The sequence below is a fragment of the Balearica regulorum genome, chromosome 6 (assembly GCF_011004875.1).
Source record: "Balearica regulorum gibbericeps isolate bBalReg1 chromosome 6, bBalReg1.pri, whole genome shotgun sequence".
NCBI classification, from domain to species: domain Eukaryota; kingdom Metazoa; phylum Chordata; class Aves; order Gruiformes; family Gruidae; genus Balearica; species Balearica regulorum.
The window spans coordinates 29,252,605-29,271,343 of record NC_046189.1 but is presented as its reverse complement, the minus strand read 5'-3'; the positions used below and the strand labels follow the sequence as shown (position 1 = coordinate 29,271,343).

Genomic DNA, 18,739 nt, shown 5'->3' with positions numbered 1-18,739 from the left:
AAACGAATAGGTTTGCTTCGCTCCAGAAGTTTACAACATCCACACCTTGCAAAAGCTAAAACTAAAAATAACACAACAGATTGCTCTAATCACCACTGTAGATCCCATAGCTCTGTAGCTTGCATATCCTTTTATTTTTTTAAGCAGAGTTGTAAAATAGACATTCATATTTTATTAGCAATCTCCTTCCCCCTGTCAGGTGCAAGGGTGAGGAGGCCAAAATATCTCAGGCAGTATTAAATTATGTCCTGGCTGAGACTTACTTTCTTGGTTCTTTGGGGCTGGATATCTGAAAACAATGTTTTTTGTATTTCTGGGCAAATTTGAAATGTATTCAAACGATTTGAAAATAATTCAAACACTTACTTTATCCTAAAATCCAAATATGAGTAAATTTTAGAAGTGCTTTACCCCCAACTTTTCCTTTTTTTTAATAGGAAAAGAATATTGCAATTTAAAAGCAGCTAACTTCAGAAAACACAGGAAAACACAGTGCATTCAAGGGTAAAGGTAGTTCTTCACATTGTTAAAGGCCCCGAGAACACCAATGAGCCATGAAGTTGGAGTCTTAACCTCTGACTTAACAATTAACCTCATGAATCATATGGTAGGACTGGTATTTGTCAGGAAATATTTCTGTTTCATTTCAACTGCAGCACAGCAGCAAAAAAGAAAGAAAATTTTCTAGAAAGCAAAAAAAAATTATTACTCTTTGCCTTTTCAGGAGTTCTGATAATTTTATTCTTAAAAAATTAAAATAATTCTACTCCATTTCCAAACAATATTTTCAGAAGAGGACTTGTTAAAAAAAAAAAAGTTAGTTTTCAGATCAACCATCTATCTTAGATATTTTTAAATAACCATGGTTCAAAAAAAGGAGCAGTGACATCCTCTATCTCTCTGAGATTTTTTGAAACCACATTATAACCCACTAGTTGCATGTGTAGGTGACTTCCTGCATGGCTCTCAAAGTTAAGCCCAGCTAAAAAACCCCATAAATCTTTCAATCATTAAGAAAAACCTTAACACAATTAAAAGGACGTATATACTCTTTTTAATGTGAGAGCGACGGGTGGCTTCTGGTCTATATGTTATTTTTTCTTTAAAGACTAAATACCAACAGCAGGATACACAGAGCCTTTGTAATAAAAGCTTCCCCCCCCACCCCCCGCCTACAGTCAGTTTTGGGTCCGTTGTCCTTATCTCAGAGAGCTCAAAATGTAATATTCCAGCCTCTGCTAGAAAGCAGTCTCAAGCTCCAGAAGGGCCCGTGTCTCAGAGACTGGTCATGGTGGTTTGGACAGCATAGGTGCCAGCACCGCTATGCATTCCTGCATTCTTCACATTGCGCTCATGGACAAAAGCGGTGTACTGTCCGTCTGCAGCGCGGGTCCTCGGCGGGGCCCACGCGTCCCACAGGCTTCCACCACGTTGACAGCGGTCGGCAGCGTCAAAGGGCCTGGATTATTGGGGAGCGGGAGGGGGCACAATTAGTAAACAGGTACCGGTGAGAAAGAGAGTGGAAAAGTAAAGCAAAGGCAAAGACAAGAAGATTGATGCGAAAAGGCAAGGAAAAAAGGCATAGCTGGAAGGTAAATACTGAAGGAAAGAGCCATGCAAGTATACGTGTACATGATGACACTGTCAAATAAACCCCTTTTGCTGCTCAGTATCACGCACATTTTAGCTTAACTTGTCATTTCAGACATCCGTAATCTCATGTATACATTGTCTACACTTACCAAATGAAAAGCACTTCATATTTCAAAGCACTTTACAAAACTGAGCAAGAACCATGCGTGTTTTACAGATGGGAAAAAATAATGTGATGGAGGAAGAGACCTCCCAAGTATACAGTGCATTTTATCTGCGGGAAGCTGAAAGGGTTTGAGTGGCAGTGTCTAAATGTACACCTGAAACAAGCATCTTTAAGCAATATCAGTTTTCAAAGTCACTGGAAAATGTAGATTCTGATGCAAGTTAAAGAAGAAAATAGAAACTCAGAAGAATGAGCATTACTGTGCAGAAGCAAACAGTAGAGCACACACAAATCATTCACAATTTAGTTGACTAAGGGACTAAGTACTACTGAGGAAGCCAACTGTAGCTATACTTGATTAACGTAAAAAAGTTAGTTGCAAAAAGAACCATTTAAAAAAAAGGTCACATTACGAACTAAGACCTTGCTTTCTAATTTTGCATATGAAGGCATAATGGTTCGTAAATCTTAAATTTTGAATTCCTAAAATCAAAACCAGAGAAATGTCGTGCACAGTTATGGCTAGTCTATACAACAGTTGGAAAGAAGACCTCCAAAAGCAAGAAAGAGGAGCAGGGGAGAACACTTATCACTTTAAACAGTTTTTGAAAAATATTTTTATGCAGGAGCCCTTAGTTAGAAAACTGTAAGGCTTTAGGCACAAGTATCTTCAAAGCAGCAGGGATAAGCAATTTAACGAACAGCTGAATTTTAAAAAACTTTTAAAAATTGGACCCAAATCTAAACATTGTTACTGTTCATCTAGAGGGGTCCTGGACAGCCCCCAGCTCAAATTCCACCTTCTTATGTTACAGAAAGCTGATTTAACGCTTCCAGCCCTGCCAGAACAGCAAAGCAGCCAGCGCACGAATTGTAAGATCACACACACGTTATGGCAGGGAAGCAGAAAAGCATGCAGGAGTCACAACAGCAGTAAATGATTAACACTCAGCGATAGTCCTCCTTTAGAAAAGAGAGAGGATTTATATAAAGGTCACCCATGGGTAAATTCAGAGTTTTGGGTTTTGTGACACATGCTGAGGAAGTGATCCATAAATACTGAAGGCTCCAGTCCTCAACAGTTTGTTATATTATTTTCCTATTTCTCTACTTTAAGCAGTTAAAGGAAAGCTACATCCACTAGCAAGCAAAAAAAAAAAAAAAAAAAAAAATCCCCTACTTATTCCACAGTAAGGAAGAACTTACTTACTAAACCTTTGTTTCCTAACCTGTCTCAGCCCAGAAACAGCTTCTTGAGAAAAGACAAAAGTTAGAAAGACACTAATTGTGTTTTAGGTCTCCCAGCCCTGCAGCTCATATTCCAGACCATGCAGAGCAGTACAGTTTTCCTGTACTGACAATTTTACAAGAATGAAGCAACAAAAAAAAAATAAAAACAGTAAAATCCTTCCTATCTGACAAGAGTACTTTCTACAATCTGGCACAATTGTTGTTGGCAGCTGCAGCATTAACATTTTAAATTAAAGGAAACATTGACATTAGGAAGGGATCTAAGCTGCAAGGTAGCCAATACAGGCATCTGCCAAGCAGAGCACAGAAACTCATGAGGTCAGGACCTTACTTCTAAACCCCTTCAATCTAACCATCTACAGAATCCCTAGTCCAAAAGATTTTGGTGTTCTCAACAATTCTTGGCAAACTCTCTCTAAAAGAAGACTATTTTTCTGACAGAAAGCAAAGATAATTCACGCAGAAACAGGCCAATTAAAGACAGTAGCAGTTGAAAAGAGATCTTGTTAGCAGCATCAAGACACCAAGACTTGAAGGCGCAATAGCAAAGTCACAGCCCCTGCAATAAATACATATGTTCTGGAAATTATATTAACCTAACCCCACTTCCCAGCTAGGAAACCAGAATGTAGCTCAACTGCTGACTCAGCTCCAAACTGTTGTCTTCTTCCTACAGCTGGATGTGCCCTTTATTACAGGCAGTACTGTTTCCAGTGAACACATTAAAACCTCTTTGTCAGAAGACAACTGCCTTCAATAATAAATGATAACAGCAATAATAATGATGATGATGATGTCTCTAAGAAACATAACATACACGCATTACACTCTTGATTAAAATGCATCAATTGCCAAGATTCTTTATGGCACACCGTTTGGGTTACATGCAGGTGTATTTTATATTCACTCCCACTCTTCTATACAAAGGCCACATACTGCAGCAGCTGGCATGTAAGCTTAGACTCCTTGACAATGTTAAGACAGACAGGCTAAAGTCCTTAATCCTAAAACAGACATACCAAGACCCAAACTGAAACAGATTGGCTACAGAGTCCTCTCTGCTTCTGACAAAAACAGTGGGTTTTCAATAAGCAACAGAAGCCTTGCAAATACCAACAAGGACACTAGCACGAATCAGTTACCCAAGAAGAGCTGTTTGGAGCAAGAGTCAAACATTTCCACCAAAGGAAACATCGCTTTTTAGCACGCATCTTGCAGTTAGACCAAAAGAATAAAAATAAAACCATATTGAGAATGCTGAAGAATAAAGAAACCACCACCTTTCACCCACCACCATGGAAGGAATCAAGCGATCAACAGGATCTCACCATAGACAAGCACAGATTTCAGATACTAGACAAATCAAGGGCAAAAGAAAGAAAAACAGCATTGATCATATGTTCTGATTGAAACATCAATAAAATGCAACACAAAGTAGAATTACCGTCCCCCTTATAATCCAAAATCCATAGTATTAAAAGTCTTTAATCAATGAGATTTACAAAATTAAAGTACATTTATCATTGTGCTGTTAGAAACATATCTACTTTTAAGAGATACCGAAGCAAAGTAGGTTCATATGCCTAAGAATGGGAGAAGAGCTTTTCTTGAGGGCTGAAACTGCTTAGAATAAGAGCTTTTCTGTCACTCCATTCCATTGCTGCTGCTCCTAGAGTCTTGCAGAAACCAGAATTACCCTTCTAGGATAAGCCATACTGCCTCTGAATGCACAAGAAGCTGAAAAAGTTAAGATAACTTGTGCACAATTATTGGGTTCATATATGCCAGTTTTGGTTTTGAAATAGCTTGGCAATATAGAATTACTTTAAGAAAAAAATAAATGGTATGTATATTTATCTTCAAACAAATCATCCTCATTTTGAGATGCATCCATTCTGTAAAATAAGTACTCTGATTACAGGAAATCAAAGCTCTTATCTTCAGCTTGTGTCATTTTCCTCAAGTTCCCATTCTACCCAAGACAATGAGAAAAATCAGCTTGCCCAGTTCAAAAGGTTCAAGAGAGATTCACAAGGATACTGGTTTACAAGGTTCTGCACTTTGTTAAGGATCAAGGTAAGTCCTTGGGCCCCATGATACCAAGCCAAAGGGTTACAAGGAGTATTATGGCAAAGGAGAAGGACCCTGCTTCTCTCCAGACTTGAAAATGCTGTTCCCAATGTAATAATTTCTTCAACCCCTGAAGAAATTTTCTTTTGGTTGGCAGTGACTAAGCCTGTTGTCCTCACCTCCCCACGCTACATTCACAGCAGCAAATCAGCTGCATCATCACTAACCTGTTAACTTACGTTAAAGATACAAGGAAGGTAGCTTATTTAAGTGCAGATAAAGAAACAGGCATTTGAATCATGCATAAGCAAGCAAAATTCATTTCCCAGCAAAGCAGAACATACCACTTCTTGTCTTGCTGGCTGGCTCCTGGGCTCCTTGGGAGGTTTTCTATTTCCACTAAGACTGGGGCAGAAGGAACCGCTGTTAGGACAGGTAGGTTGGGCTTTGCATTCCAGCTCTTTGGAGACAGAATATAAACCAGTAAGTTACTATACACACACTAATGAAGTGATGACACATTACACATAAAACATGTCACCACTTCTCCTTAAGCACAAAGCTAAAGCAAGGCTGTTGTCTTCTATGACTTCCAGAGCACTGGGTGCTTATGCCCAGTCTTTTCTAGTACTGCACACCGTACTGGGATCATAACAAATCCAAAGCTGCGCAAAGATTTCAGTCAAAAGCTATGGCCTGCTGTGTTCTTTTTAAATTCATACAGTAATGTTTTCCTTCTGTAGGTTGGGTTCCAGACCTTTGGACTGCCATTTGAAACAGACCTGCTCCTGACCCAACAATCTATCAGCAAAGACTGAGTATTTTAATATTAAAACAAACCAGATTCCTGTTTCCACCAATATGTGACCCTTTCTGTTGCACTCAGCATCTGAAATACTCCAGAAAGCAAGATGAGGTCTTTTCAAACTCCAAGTCCTGTTTTTTGTACTCAGAAGGAGAGTTATCTTACACTAATGTCCCTTTTCAGCGAAATAAGGTATTCTGTGTACAAGTACTGAGGGGACACGTGTGTCTGATTTCTTTCTCAAACTCAGAAAACACTGAATTTTTGCTAATAATATATTCTTTAATTTGCCAGTGCACTGCCCTCTTTCACAGAGATCTTCAGATCTGTTGAAATACATGAAAACTGCCTTTAATAAGAATGAAAGGGAGAGTCCTTACTTGTGATCCATTAGTCTGGTTGATAACAGCATTGTTTGCAGTACTGAAAGAAAAAAGAATTTAAATCAGTATCAGATCAACAAATTGGTTTTGCAGGCTGGCAGAACTGCAAGGATTTTCAGAAAGAAAAAGTCTAACAAAGATCTTTCCAAAGTACCTAAATGTTTTCAAAAGAAAACTTAAAAACTTATGTTCTAGGTCAGCTGCCTCATTCTAGGTAACTAAGGGTATCACATTATTTTTTATTTGTTCGAACTATAAGTTTCTCTGCAATTCATCTCTTTTTTTCCTCTTCCTTTCCTAAACCAGCTTGGTTTAGAAAGTCTTCCTGATTCAGCAGTAAGGTGGGGCACTTTTAAAGCAAAACCAATATACTTTTAGTTAAACACCCGGCAAAATGTGACATTGTCAAAACCTCACCCACATGCTGTAGATGTTATGTTTGTTCCATAACTAGGACTCTTCTGACTTGAAGTTTCACATCACAAAGTTAATCAGAAAAATTAATGAGTTTTTTCTGCATACAACCTTTAATGGACTGAATTACTGCTTCAGTCTTAAAAGCAGCCATTCAAAATTACATGCACAAGAGCTCAGCACCACATTAATAATAATTTTATATTAAATATGTAATATATTTAATAAATTCAGACCCATATCCCTAGTCCTGAAGATTTCTGAATATGCAAGAGACATTTCACATTTTCACATCTTTGAGACTTAAAAGCATTAACACCCTGCACGATAAATACGCAGTCTAAATCTCATGAAAAGCAAACTTTTTCCCAGACTTCTAATTATTGAAGAAATGGTTCTAGTCTCCTACAACTCATTAATCTTTCAATTTACAGTCTGGACAATACCTCTCCAACCTGGCAAGCTCACAATTCAAATAGATCTCTGTATCTACTTCACTGATTCTTTAGAATTATTTTGCTTAAATATCATAATATCAAGACCAAAGCTGCTCCTTGCCAGTTTCCCAACCTTGCACCTTCTCTATGGAGAGAACATGGAGGTTACCACAGAATAGTGCACCTTTACCAGAAATATCAAGGAATGCCTTCTGGGTAGCACATTCCCCAGTGCTGAGTTAACACAAAAGAATGGAAAACATACATCTTTCATGATGCATTTCAATTAGCAACGCTCAAGTGTAGAGTTTCAGAAATGGCATAGATTGCTCTGCAGACTAACATAACAGTGCCACACCTAGGTGCAGATCACAAGACTGCCGGTCTTATCAGAAGGAGAAACTGCACATGAAGTTTCTCTTCCCACTCTCAGAATGACCTAAGCAGCATGAAACTCAAAAGGGCATGACAACACAGCACGACGAGAGTAATTCATCAGTCATATTTTGCATGCAGAGGATCTTTAAGCACTTTAATGACAGTGTTGAAGAGAACTTTCCCATTTTATAAAAAGATGACAATACAGAAGGTCGTAAAGACAGGCACCCCCCCCAAAAGTAACTGCAGCCTTGTCACCACACTTCCCAGACTTCTCCCTGTCTCATGCAAGAATCAATCCTGCTGTTACAAACAGAAAAATGTATCGCTGTATTAAGCCTGTTGTTCTGAAATGTTATTTTGACATTCCTTACTGCTTAGCATCTATTAGTATCTACTTTTTAAAAATAATTTGTTTGCAACTTATTACTGCAATGTTCACAAGTTTTTAGGGCAAAGGACAGAAACCAGAACCGAATGACATAGTTCCTTCACTACCAGGTAATTCTTTTTAGCCTGGTTTCCTCTCTTCCCTTAAGGAAAGGCATGAAGCCTGTGTGATTCAGATTCATATGAGTATTTTACATTGCAACAGCAAGTATGAACCTACACATGCAGAAAGACTCTATACAGAAATAAAGAACCAAAAGGCCTCTCTCTCAATGTTGGTCATGAATAATTTAGTATAAATGTAGAAAAATAAATCCTTCGGTATATAAAAATAAATGCTAGTACAGAATATAAAAAAAATCAAAATATTTCAAACATTTATTTTACCATTTTTTCCCTGTCTCTGAACTTCACTTGATGATGTATTTCAGTGACACAGCCAGAGTAGGCAGATCTCAGAAAGAAGAGATCCTCACATGCTTTTTACCTGATCTCTTTACATGGCAGCACACAGAACTACAGCTTGTATCCAGCAAGAATCACAGTTAGTCATAAACAAACATCTCTGCCTGCTAGTAAGCAAGTCTGGCAAAATCTTCAATGTGACAGCAACCCCGGAACTTTGCTCTGAACAGTAGGTTTTATGTAAAGTAAACAAACACAAAACCTGCAGCAAAACCACAGTTTAGAGGTTAACACTCTCTGCATTCAACTAATGTTTTGCACACACGTGCTCAAGTACAGGTGGCAAACATCAAAGAGAAATATAAATATTAGAATACATCTTACCTTGTTTCTTCAAGTTTAGCAGAATGTGCTGCAAAATAGAAAGTGTTAATTAGAATTTAATTTGTAATTAGGTTATCAGTTAAATATTAACAATCATAGTTTAGCATTGCCTAAAAGTAGGCAACTAAAAGAGCAAAAGAGTTGCATGTATCCCATGTAAGTGTGAAAAATAAAATTCTAAATTGGAAAATAAAATAAAAAATCTGAAGAACAAACCAGAGATGGGTTTAAGCAAGCATCTGAAAGCATGCATGGAGGTCACATGTAACCAATGCTAAAGTGGGAAGAAGAGACAAGGTGAGTATCACATGCTGTCGGGTTGTAACAACAGAGAGCAATTCCTAAGAACAATGAAAAAATCTCAGTGACAAAAATCTAAAACTTAATAAATTTATAATATTATCATTAATATATCACTGTTGCCTGAATCCATGTTTTCCATCTTCATACAGTGACCTATTGTGCAGTATTTATGGGTGTTTTACCTGCTAGGCAAGCTAGAATGACATGCTTTGGACAAAAGCTTTTTCTGATAAATATATGTGGTCTCCCAAATAAGTTGAAGAAAATCTAATTTTGGAAGTTCAAGAGGAGGGCAAACAACTAGAGAAGAATTCCTACACAGTACCTTTAAAGGATAGGATTACTTGATTCTCACAATGGATTACAATTCTCAAAATTGAAGGTCAATAGTTTACCTTTCATTTGCAGTGTTCGTCTTGAATACCTCTTGCTGGGCCTCCTTTCAAAGGATGCTGATCTCCTGGCTTTGTTGGTCTTGGTGGTTTGATATTCTGTTTTTCCACTAACAATGCCACGTAAAAGTACAAAACAATAAAATAAATCACTTATTTTTAATGACAAAATAGAGACGCTGCTCATCAATACTTCACATTTCTATTTTAAAGTCATAGCTTAATAATCTGATCTCAGTTCCATTAAAAAAAAAAAAAATCTCAAACTTAACACCTCAGAAGGCCGTTCACAAAAAAGGGTTGGAGTTTTACAAACATCCTGATAATCATCCTGTTTTCGCAAGACAAAAAGCTGAAGCAATGACTCCTTAAACATTAAATTACTGAAAAAGCACAAAGGGCAAATGTGCATTTCTGTGATCACGCCATTTGGGAGAGGTTGAAAAATTCTAGGAGAGAGTAAAATGTAAGGTATGCTGCCAAAGGTCAGAGAGAAAGATAATAATATGACTAAAAACCAGCATCTCTAGATGCTCTTGTTCCCAGTCAAGACTTTTTTCCCCAAGTTTGGCCAGACTCTGCCCCCAAGGCAGTAGCAGCCTCACGTTCTGCTGACTCCTTGGTACCGCTGACCCTTCCTGAAGCAGACCAGATGGTATTGCTACAGTTCCTGGAAATGGAAGGAAGATATATGCATACTGCCTAGGGTCATGCCCCATCCCCTTCCATATGTTCTCACCAGCTCTGGTGGGACAACCAACAGCATCCTGCAGGCTAGTACGGGATCACACACCATTTGGTCTGTTCCATGCATTGGTAGTGCCTAACATGGAATGGGCATTATCTAAGGCTTCTGAAGCACAACGATCACTCAGGCAGGCAGGAACTCAGGAGTCAAACGACTTGCAATGTCTCAGCTGTGCAAGTCAATTGTCCATCCTCTAAGGATGGATTTAAAAAGGGGAGGGCTTTCAAGATGAAGTGATCTATAAAACACAATCTACTATACACTAGGTAAGAAACATAAACACGTTGAGAAACCTTTGGTTTCCTATTGCACAGGCCAGAATCACCTAAAGATAAATCAGAAAATGCAGGGGGAAAACCCATATGATTTAATAAAACCAGTAATGCAAGTACTCAGCTGGCAATTTTCACTGCTCTGTATGGCCTAGGTGAATGAATACCAAGTTCGCCGGTTTCCACACATGATCCAAGAAAAGCAAGAAATAACAGAAGATATACGCTAAACAACAGATGACACTGACCTGTATCGGAACCGGGATCCTAACCGAATGAAGCCTGATCGACTTGAACTTTTTTGGACAGGACCTCGGAGCCGGAAGAAGGCATGATGTTCCACTGCACATTTCCACAAGTGTTTGCAGGCTTTGGGGTGATCCAGCCTAAAGACAAAAGTATGCTCCTGCTCCTTTCCCTTAAAGCAGGCAAAGCACACAGACAATTTATAAGGGGCTTGAACAAGTCAAAGCTACAATTCAATACAAACCAAATAAAATTTGTTTTTTTGTGAATACTGAAACATATGTTTAAAAATATTTAAGGCAGAAAAGTCAACCTTTTCAGAAGCTTTAATAAACAACTGCTCCATTGTCTGAAGTTGGAAAGGACTAGAACCCATACATTTAACAAGTCAAACCTCTGAATAACTACAAATTAAAGACATTATTATTATAATAGGAAGGTACTTCTCAATGAGGCTAACATCGTCTTGCTTCCAAATCTGATTTTCTCAAATTACCAATACTCTCATTTTTATAATCTCAGCTCTGAGATTTCTTCCCAGGGGAAGAATTCTGGCATCTGCTTAAGGAATTAATTAAGTGTGCTACCTGGCCCTTTTTTAAACTTTCTTGCAAAACAAGCACACTGTTCCCAAATTACCTGGCCTACACTAGTTTCACCAGGTTTTCCCCTTTTAAAAACAGAGTGAGAAAAAAAAAATTTGAGCCTATTTATCTTATACTTAAGTCCCTTCATTCCCCATCTCCCCCCAAGTCACAACCAAAAATCTTGCAAGGCATCCACGTTAATTCTCAAAAGTTAAATACAAAGAAAGAGATCGGGAGTATGTAAACTAGTACTGTATAATCAAGACCAAGATGTAACTAAACAAATAGCTATCTACCTGTTCATCATCTTCAACAACAACTAGAGTGAGTTTGTTCTTCTTGAAGTCAAGCCTTGTTATCTTTGGCCTGCAAGATGAACAGAAAACACAGGTTATGTCTAACTCTTAGTAACTCACTGGGAGGTATGTTCAACATGCAGGTCCAAGCCTCTCTATCAAATACTTTTTTTGCTTTTGTGAGTGTTTTAAGTTCATGCAGTAGGGCTTGATTATAGTGTGGATACCAATGTATTACTTCAAAATTTAAGATTTAATTAGAAACCTTGAAGACAAGAAGTTGGCAACTTCTAAAGAGATAATTCTATCAGAAATTAAAATAATTACTTGAACTGAAATCAACCTTCACCCAAATACTGCTGCTTGCCTCCTCTTCCACAAGCCCACAAAACTGAACTTAGAAAGACACAAAGGCAGACCAAAATAATTCTGCTTTATCAAAGAAATGTAAATCACTGAACAATATATCACAGATCAATTCCTATGACGCTGTTTCAGAAAATCACAAAGAGAACAATGTGAACACAACATGACACAAAAATGCAACCACTTCCCCCCCCCGGCCATAGGCCTAAAAAATACCCAGAATTGATTGTGGACAGACAAGACACACAGACAGCATTTCTGTTACAAAGTGAGTGTTTTTCTGATAAGTTTATAAAAATTGGACTGGGCTAACCCAAACTATTCATGTGATGAAATATCACATCATCTGCCTATTCATTCTTTGTATACAGTTTTGAAAGACCGGATAGCAATTACCGAATAAAGCACTTAAAGATCCATAAATGTGTACGTACCCAGACCCAAAACACCTTGTGTTTTATACAGTGTAAAGCCCTGCAAAATTTCACCAGAATGTTTCCGAGAAACCATGGGGTGTTATTCAGGTATTTGACAGATAAAGAAGCACATGTTCATAAACACTAAAGGAAGCTGTATGTCCCCTGATTATATAAAGATCTGCTTTGGGGTGGGGTGGGGGAAAGGGTATTTGGGTTTTTTTGTTTTTAATTAGTCCTTATTGATGGGCAGAAAGGGACATTTCTGCCCTTTGCAGGGCACAAAGAGACATTTTCTTAATGAAAAGCCTGCTCAGATGACATTATATGTAAAAACTGCACTAGTACTACTGCTTCTGCCTCTTTTTCAACAGTAAGGTGTAACACTTGGCCAGAATGCCTGAAGAAGCTTCATTTAACTGACTGGGTGCATACTCTATTTCCAAAGTCATCCAGTGCAAAATACAACAACACACACACACAATAAAAAAACCCCACAAGCATCCCAAAGTTACTCCATCTTTTACTTGCCTCTAGCACATTGCACATATGCAGCCTATTAACATATCAAGCAAGACTGTTAAAAGACGAAATAATATTTTTGAACACCATGAAAACACTCACAGGCTACAGAATATTTCCACAGGTACCTATAGTATTTACGGTGCTCTCATATCCCAAACATTTTTTTTTTTGGCTACTGCAAAAGAAATAAAAGAAAACAAATCTAAAATACGTTTTAACGTACAATCAGAGAGCTTACCAGAAAAACAAACCAATCTTTGTGTCTCCTTCAAAGACAAGAACTCCTGTAGGTGTTAGTCCCAAGCTGTAATCATTGCCGTCTCTTGCCTAATTGCCACAAAATAAAGATTACGTTCATTTTGGTGTTCAACCCTTTATCCAAATTAGTCCAGTGATTAATGTAGCTTATTTACCCAGTGTTACAATTAAACATATATCTGCTTATTTTATATAACAAAAGTCTGGTGTTTGAATTATCTTATGCAATGGATTTTTCTAGTTTGCAACCCCTAAGGCTGATTAAAGTGGAAAATTGAAGATTCTTGATTGGTGTGTGTAATAAGGACCTCCTTGTGCAGTTTTCTGCACTTCCTTCTCCACAGGAGATCTATTTTTACTCGTACTTTTTCAGCTGGTAGCTGACTGGACCCCAGCCAATTTTAATTTAATTACTATGACTTTCACATAACTCTTAGTCTAAATACAAACTATAGTACATACTGCCACACCAATCACATATTTAACGCAGAGCAGATATGTTTGGACTGAAGTTATACCTTCTAGAAATCTATACCATGAAGTGGAATGTTGATGCAAAGCCAGATCACTTGCTACACAGTTTAGATGAGTACAACATTCTTTCCCCACCCCTCAAACCAAAACCAGTGTTGAAAAGCAGGACAAAGCTAACATCATTTCCAAAGGTCACCACACTGTAGTTAAACATACCTTGACTATGTGCATGTCTACACCATACATTTCCAGCCACTTAGCTTTGTTTAAGTAGTTAGTTTCAGCCTGTGCTGGTGTTTGCCCCCTGAAATAAATTTTTTGCTGTTAGGTAAATGCCTGAAAAAGCACAAAAAGGGAAAACTGGTATATGAGGAAAGAGGAAAAGAAATTCCTGAGAGTTAGTGAAAAACCTACACACTGCTGACACTTACTTGCTTTCGTGAACATCAAGGTCACTTCCGTAAGTTTTAATCTGAAACCGCTGCTACAAAAAACATTGCATCTTAAGATCCTGCAACCTCATCATTTTACTCAGACCTTTGGAAAGCTTCACTTTTCACATTATATCCTCTTACAAAATACAACAGAACCACATTAGAACTATGTTTCTGACCAAGACCCCAGGAGAAGCGCCAGCAGCATCTTTTCAATATATTCTCTTCAGAGAAAAATCAGTGCAAACAGTTGGTTAGCATGCATTGGAAGATCTAGTACCTGCATTCCTTCCACTTCTCAAAAATGGCTAGTTCCATCTCTTCAGTCTGAGTGGGAACAAATCTGAACTCAGACACCAGTTCAGGGACATGTTCAGCAGGATCATAGTCTCCAAGTTCAGCTACAAAAGAACAGCATTGTCAAGCAATGTTCCCCACAGAGAGTGGATATTAACAGGAACCTTTGCAAATCTTTTCTAGTTAATCTAAAATACTGAATTTCTTTTTGTGTTCCACCTTCTCCTCCAGTCCTCCCAATATTGTAAGTGTCACCTTTTTTGACAGGGAAATTACGGACACTGAACAAATGGTCATGTTGTGGTTGTTGTACAAAAGCTTTGCATTAATTTTTACAAAGCGCTACTGATATATTCGCTAACAAGCTTCCTATAAATGGAAGTTATCAACACCCTTGAAATTCACCTTTTTTCTTTCTTACAAAAAGTTTTCAACATTTTTATCACTGAAGTCTCTGCTGAGATGACAGCTGACTAAAGTTACAATAGAATTTTACCTTAAAGTATTAAAACAAAATCTCTTGAGATTTGTATAGAGCAAAACCAGTTCTCACACTTTTCATAAAACTATTTGTCCATTCTAAAAATCAATTTCTGGTTTTATGACTATAAATCCTTTTGTCCTGCTAAAATTACTCTGTGTCAGGGCACAATCATGCAGCTGTTACGTTCTTAAATGAAAAGGAGAGTGACAAATAATAAGTGCCCTACTGGGTCAAATGGCTCATCTAGTCCACTGCTGCACGCTCAACAAGGGCAGTGAGAGATGCTATTTAGAGAGCATACTGGAACATATTCATCAATGGGTGTGCCACATCAAAAGCACAACCTCCTTTTTCCACGGATGCTAACAAATCCAGCTTTTAAAGACTGATGTATGCCTAAAATGCTGGAAGTCAGTCAGAAATCTTTATAAAAATGTCCTGATTTTCAGAGTCACTAAGCATTTGCTCCTCCCACTAATTTCAGGTGGCTTCTTAATGTTCAGCTCATATAAAAAAAATTAGGAATAATTCTACAGCTTGGACCTTGGGTGTCTGATACAGGCCAATAATTGTTCTGTCTGAAGAAAGAAATTATAGATGTTCGTATAGGAAAAATAATAGTGACATCTTCAGGAAGACCTGGAAAAGTCAAATACACACAGTATTCCATAGGTACAAAAAACCTACATATGATCTACAAACCTGTTTCTTGGCTTTCTGAACACTGCAAGCGTAATAATAGTTTTTTCACCCCCTCCTTTTTTTTTTTTTTAAATGCTGACTGAGGAAGTCTGTAGTTCTATAATAATTTACTCCCACTAAAACGCCTGCCTCTGTTGAAAGGAATGCTGTCAAAGCCAGCTTAGGTTCCAGCTGATTTAAATAAAAGTACACAGCTGTCAGACAGTAAGATTAAAGCCTTGCTACGGGCCTCATTGCAGAGGGAAGACAGACAAGACCAACACAAAAAGCAATGGATATATGGCCTAATTAGATCACTTTGTTTTTCCAAAAACTTACCTATGGAACCCATATCTTAAGGCTCTTACAATGCTAATATTTTTAACTATGGAAAGTATTCTAACTGTTTTCCTTCCACAAAAAAGAGAAGGTTAAATAGGTAGGTATCTTTGCAGTTTAATGCCAACTTTCTATACCTACAAATGATCAGGGCTATGAGTAGTTCCTGCCTGAAGAACAAAATGTGTTTTGGAAAATATCTGTAAGAAAAAGAATTTCAGTGACTTAGTGCTGTTACCTAACTTCTGCAAAGTAAGTACAACAACGCATTGGTTTACAAGATAAACGTGTAGAGAATTTGTGCAGCACAAACGCATGGCACATCTCCAAATTCCTGCTTCATCAGTGAGTGTACAAAGGCTTTACAGCAGAGATTCTGGGTTTTTATGCAGACTCATTAAATGGGTTGAATAAGGCCATATAGCTATATCCTCCAATAAGGACCCAAAAGCCTACTCTAGCAGACATTTCTAAAACTTCAAGCCCCCCCTCTTTCTTTAGTGAGTTTCCCTTCTTGAAACCACAGCAAATTTCACGTTTGTTAAGATCACACCCTCATCGAAACAAAAGAAGACATTGGCCATGAAGATCAATGATGTACAGCCTATACAAGCAACTGAAGGTCACACCACAGCTCTCAGAGCAGCTGGAGTCTCGGCTGGAATCAGAAGTCAAAGACAACTCATTACTAAGAGTCTCAGATGACTCAAGCATATTGCTGTATAGCTGAGAAAAAGAGTATGTCACCTCTTTTGGCTGAAGAAGGATCTGAAATACCAACAAGTGCAGTTCAATCATAAATGCTCAAGTACAAGCATGAGACATGGGTCACTAACATGTTTCTACAAATAAGCTTAAGTCAAAAGCTGGTGCTTTTTATATATAGGACTTTTCAATTGAGTGCAGAACCACAATAATTTTGTAACCAATTTGTACAACAAAGAAAACACATGGCAGGAACTACATGATGGAAAAAAGTGAACTGCGTTACTACATCAAAGCAATTCAGGAATACTGCAGACCTCATATCTTGTGTGAAAGTGGGCAGGTTTGCACACAAGCACCTGAGAAAACAAGTTTAGGGCAAAACCGTTTATGTTCAGAACCTCCTTGCTTGTTTCCTAAGGAATTGAGTAATTTTCTTTATTATATACTCTCAGCAAAATTATAATCAAAAAGAGCTGTGTTTCACACTGGATTGCTAACGTCTGGGCAGAACCTATTTTCTGGATGTAACAACGACAGACTAAATGAGGTAAATGAGTCTACACAAAGCTGTTCATGCAACTTCATCCTTCCCTCCTCGTACATACTCACCTTGCATGTTATAAGCTGCCAGCTGGACGGCTGTGTCAAAAGGACATTCCAATCTGCCGTAAGAGAAATGCATTGTTAAAACCTTAGCTGACACTAAATAACTCATATACTCGACAGTTAGAAACTGCAAATGCTTGGGATAGGAAGTGAAAAAGGATTAGAAGATTTTCAGCAAATTTACAAGAGATAAGCACTACATTATTTAAGCATTCCTCTGCTGCTACTCATGCATAGAAAAGTAATATTTTAGAGGAAAAAAAAAACACATTACATTACTTTGCAAAACATATTAATTATCCAAATATAAGTTTAATAAGTCCTATGCTAAACACACTGTAATTCTTTAAAAAGCTGTTTATCTGGAATACTTACTTTCCACTAAGAATATCCAGTTTTAGCTGCAGAACAAATAAATACCTGTAGGATTAAATAAGAAAGATGTGTCATTGATTAAAAGTTCTAATGGGTCACTCAGCCAACAGGAGGAAGTTAAAGCGTGACAAATAAAGATGTTTTCTACTGTTTACATGGGTTTTCAATACTAAAGAAACTACATTCTGATCTTTCAAGGCTGTATCAGTTAGGTTTGTGTGCTTTACACACGTTTCAAATGAAGTAAACTCAAAACTAAAAGTTGTCACAAGTTGAACTACAGTGTTGCATGGAAAAAGAATACCGCACCTAAGTGTCTTTTTTTCTCTTCTGATACCACTTGGGCAAAGAACAACTTGCATCTTCTGCATTTTCTTCATTATTCGTAGACATATGGATCTCATAAAAGAATGAATATTTTAAGGTCTCTCAAAAATAAATGTTCCTAATACAGATTGCTTAATTAAAATCTAACCCAGAAAGCTGACTGCAAAGTGACAAAAAAACCCCAAACAGTAGGCTGTAGCCTTTTCAACTTGTTTAATCTTCAGAGCCAGCTTTCCTTCACTGCCTTGCTTATTCAGTACTCTTCTTGCTTAAATTGGGCAAATATTGAATACAAAGCTCCTATGCCTTTGGTGTGCAAACCAATCCTTCCGATCCAATACCCACAAAGAGTAGTCCTCTTGCTGCATTATGGTACACAGCTTTCCTTCAACAAGAAAAGAAGTGGTCTCATCAACTAAAACACTGGCACCCACGATGGCATCCAGTTTGAATTGTACCACAGATGAACAGAAGCCTTATGCATAAAGGCAAAGATGATGCTTCTGTTTCAACACATGCCTACATCTCTTCACACCCACATACACAGACATGAAACAGATGCAGGCGTTTTTCCTGTAGGTCCCTTAGAAATCCACACTTTGCCAAACCCTTTATTATCCAAAGCCTTTTGAAAACTGGCCCCTATATGGGGAATAAATTTGTTTGTTACTGACCCTAGATATCAAAAGAATGAGCACAGGCCTCCAGTGTATAGTGGACATGACCAGTCAGTGCTTATCAACCACGTAACACTTACAAAGAATTCAGACGTGCTTCCCATGCTTAGGCTGTTTTACGTGACCTCTGACTGGTGGCATCTGACAGGAAGCTGGCAGAAAACGTGAGCAAGCCGCACCAGTGAAGCTGACAAGGGGCTCCACTGGGTATCCTGCCACACCAAGGAAAGGTGGAACTCTCAGAAAGCCCCT

General features: G+C 38.0%; 1 protein-coding gene across 9 annotated transcripts in view; it reads right to left on the bottom strand.

Moving 5' to 3' along the window:
* EPB41L5 (erythrocyte membrane protein band 4.1 like 5) overlaps positions 1-18,739 on the bottom strand; it is a 59,246-nt gene that overhangs the window by 21,276 nt on the left and 19,231 nt on the right. For 6 of the 9 annotated variants that reach the window (XM_075757010.1, XM_075757009.1, XM_075757013.1 and 3 more), the window contains 11 exons: positions 17,484-17,528; positions 17,112-17,164; positions 14,274-14,394; positions 13,776-13,863; positions 13,066-13,154; positions 11,521-11,590; positions 10,640-10,809; positions 9,375-9,481; positions 8,677-8,704; positions 6,266-6,308; positions 5,425-5,540 (listed from right to left, as the gene is read on the bottom strand). In XM_075757010.1, coding sequence (XP_075613125.1) covers positions 5,425-5,540; positions 6,266-6,308; positions 8,677-8,704; positions 9,375-9,481; positions 10,640-10,809; positions 11,521-11,590; positions 13,066-13,154; positions 13,776-13,863; positions 14,274-14,394; positions 17,112-17,164; positions 17,484-17,528 — 930 coding nt within the window. Of the gene's footprint in view, positions 1-717; positions 1,460-4,290; positions 4,364-5,424; positions 5,541-6,265; positions 6,309-8,676; positions 8,705-9,374; positions 9,482-10,639; positions 10,810-11,520; positions 11,591-13,065; positions 13,155-13,775; positions 13,864-14,273; positions 14,395-17,111; positions 17,165-17,483; positions 17,529-18,739 lie in introns of those variants that run through there. The other 3 variants (XM_075757015.1, XM_075757016.1, XR_012836158.1) reach the window with 2 other exon arrangements.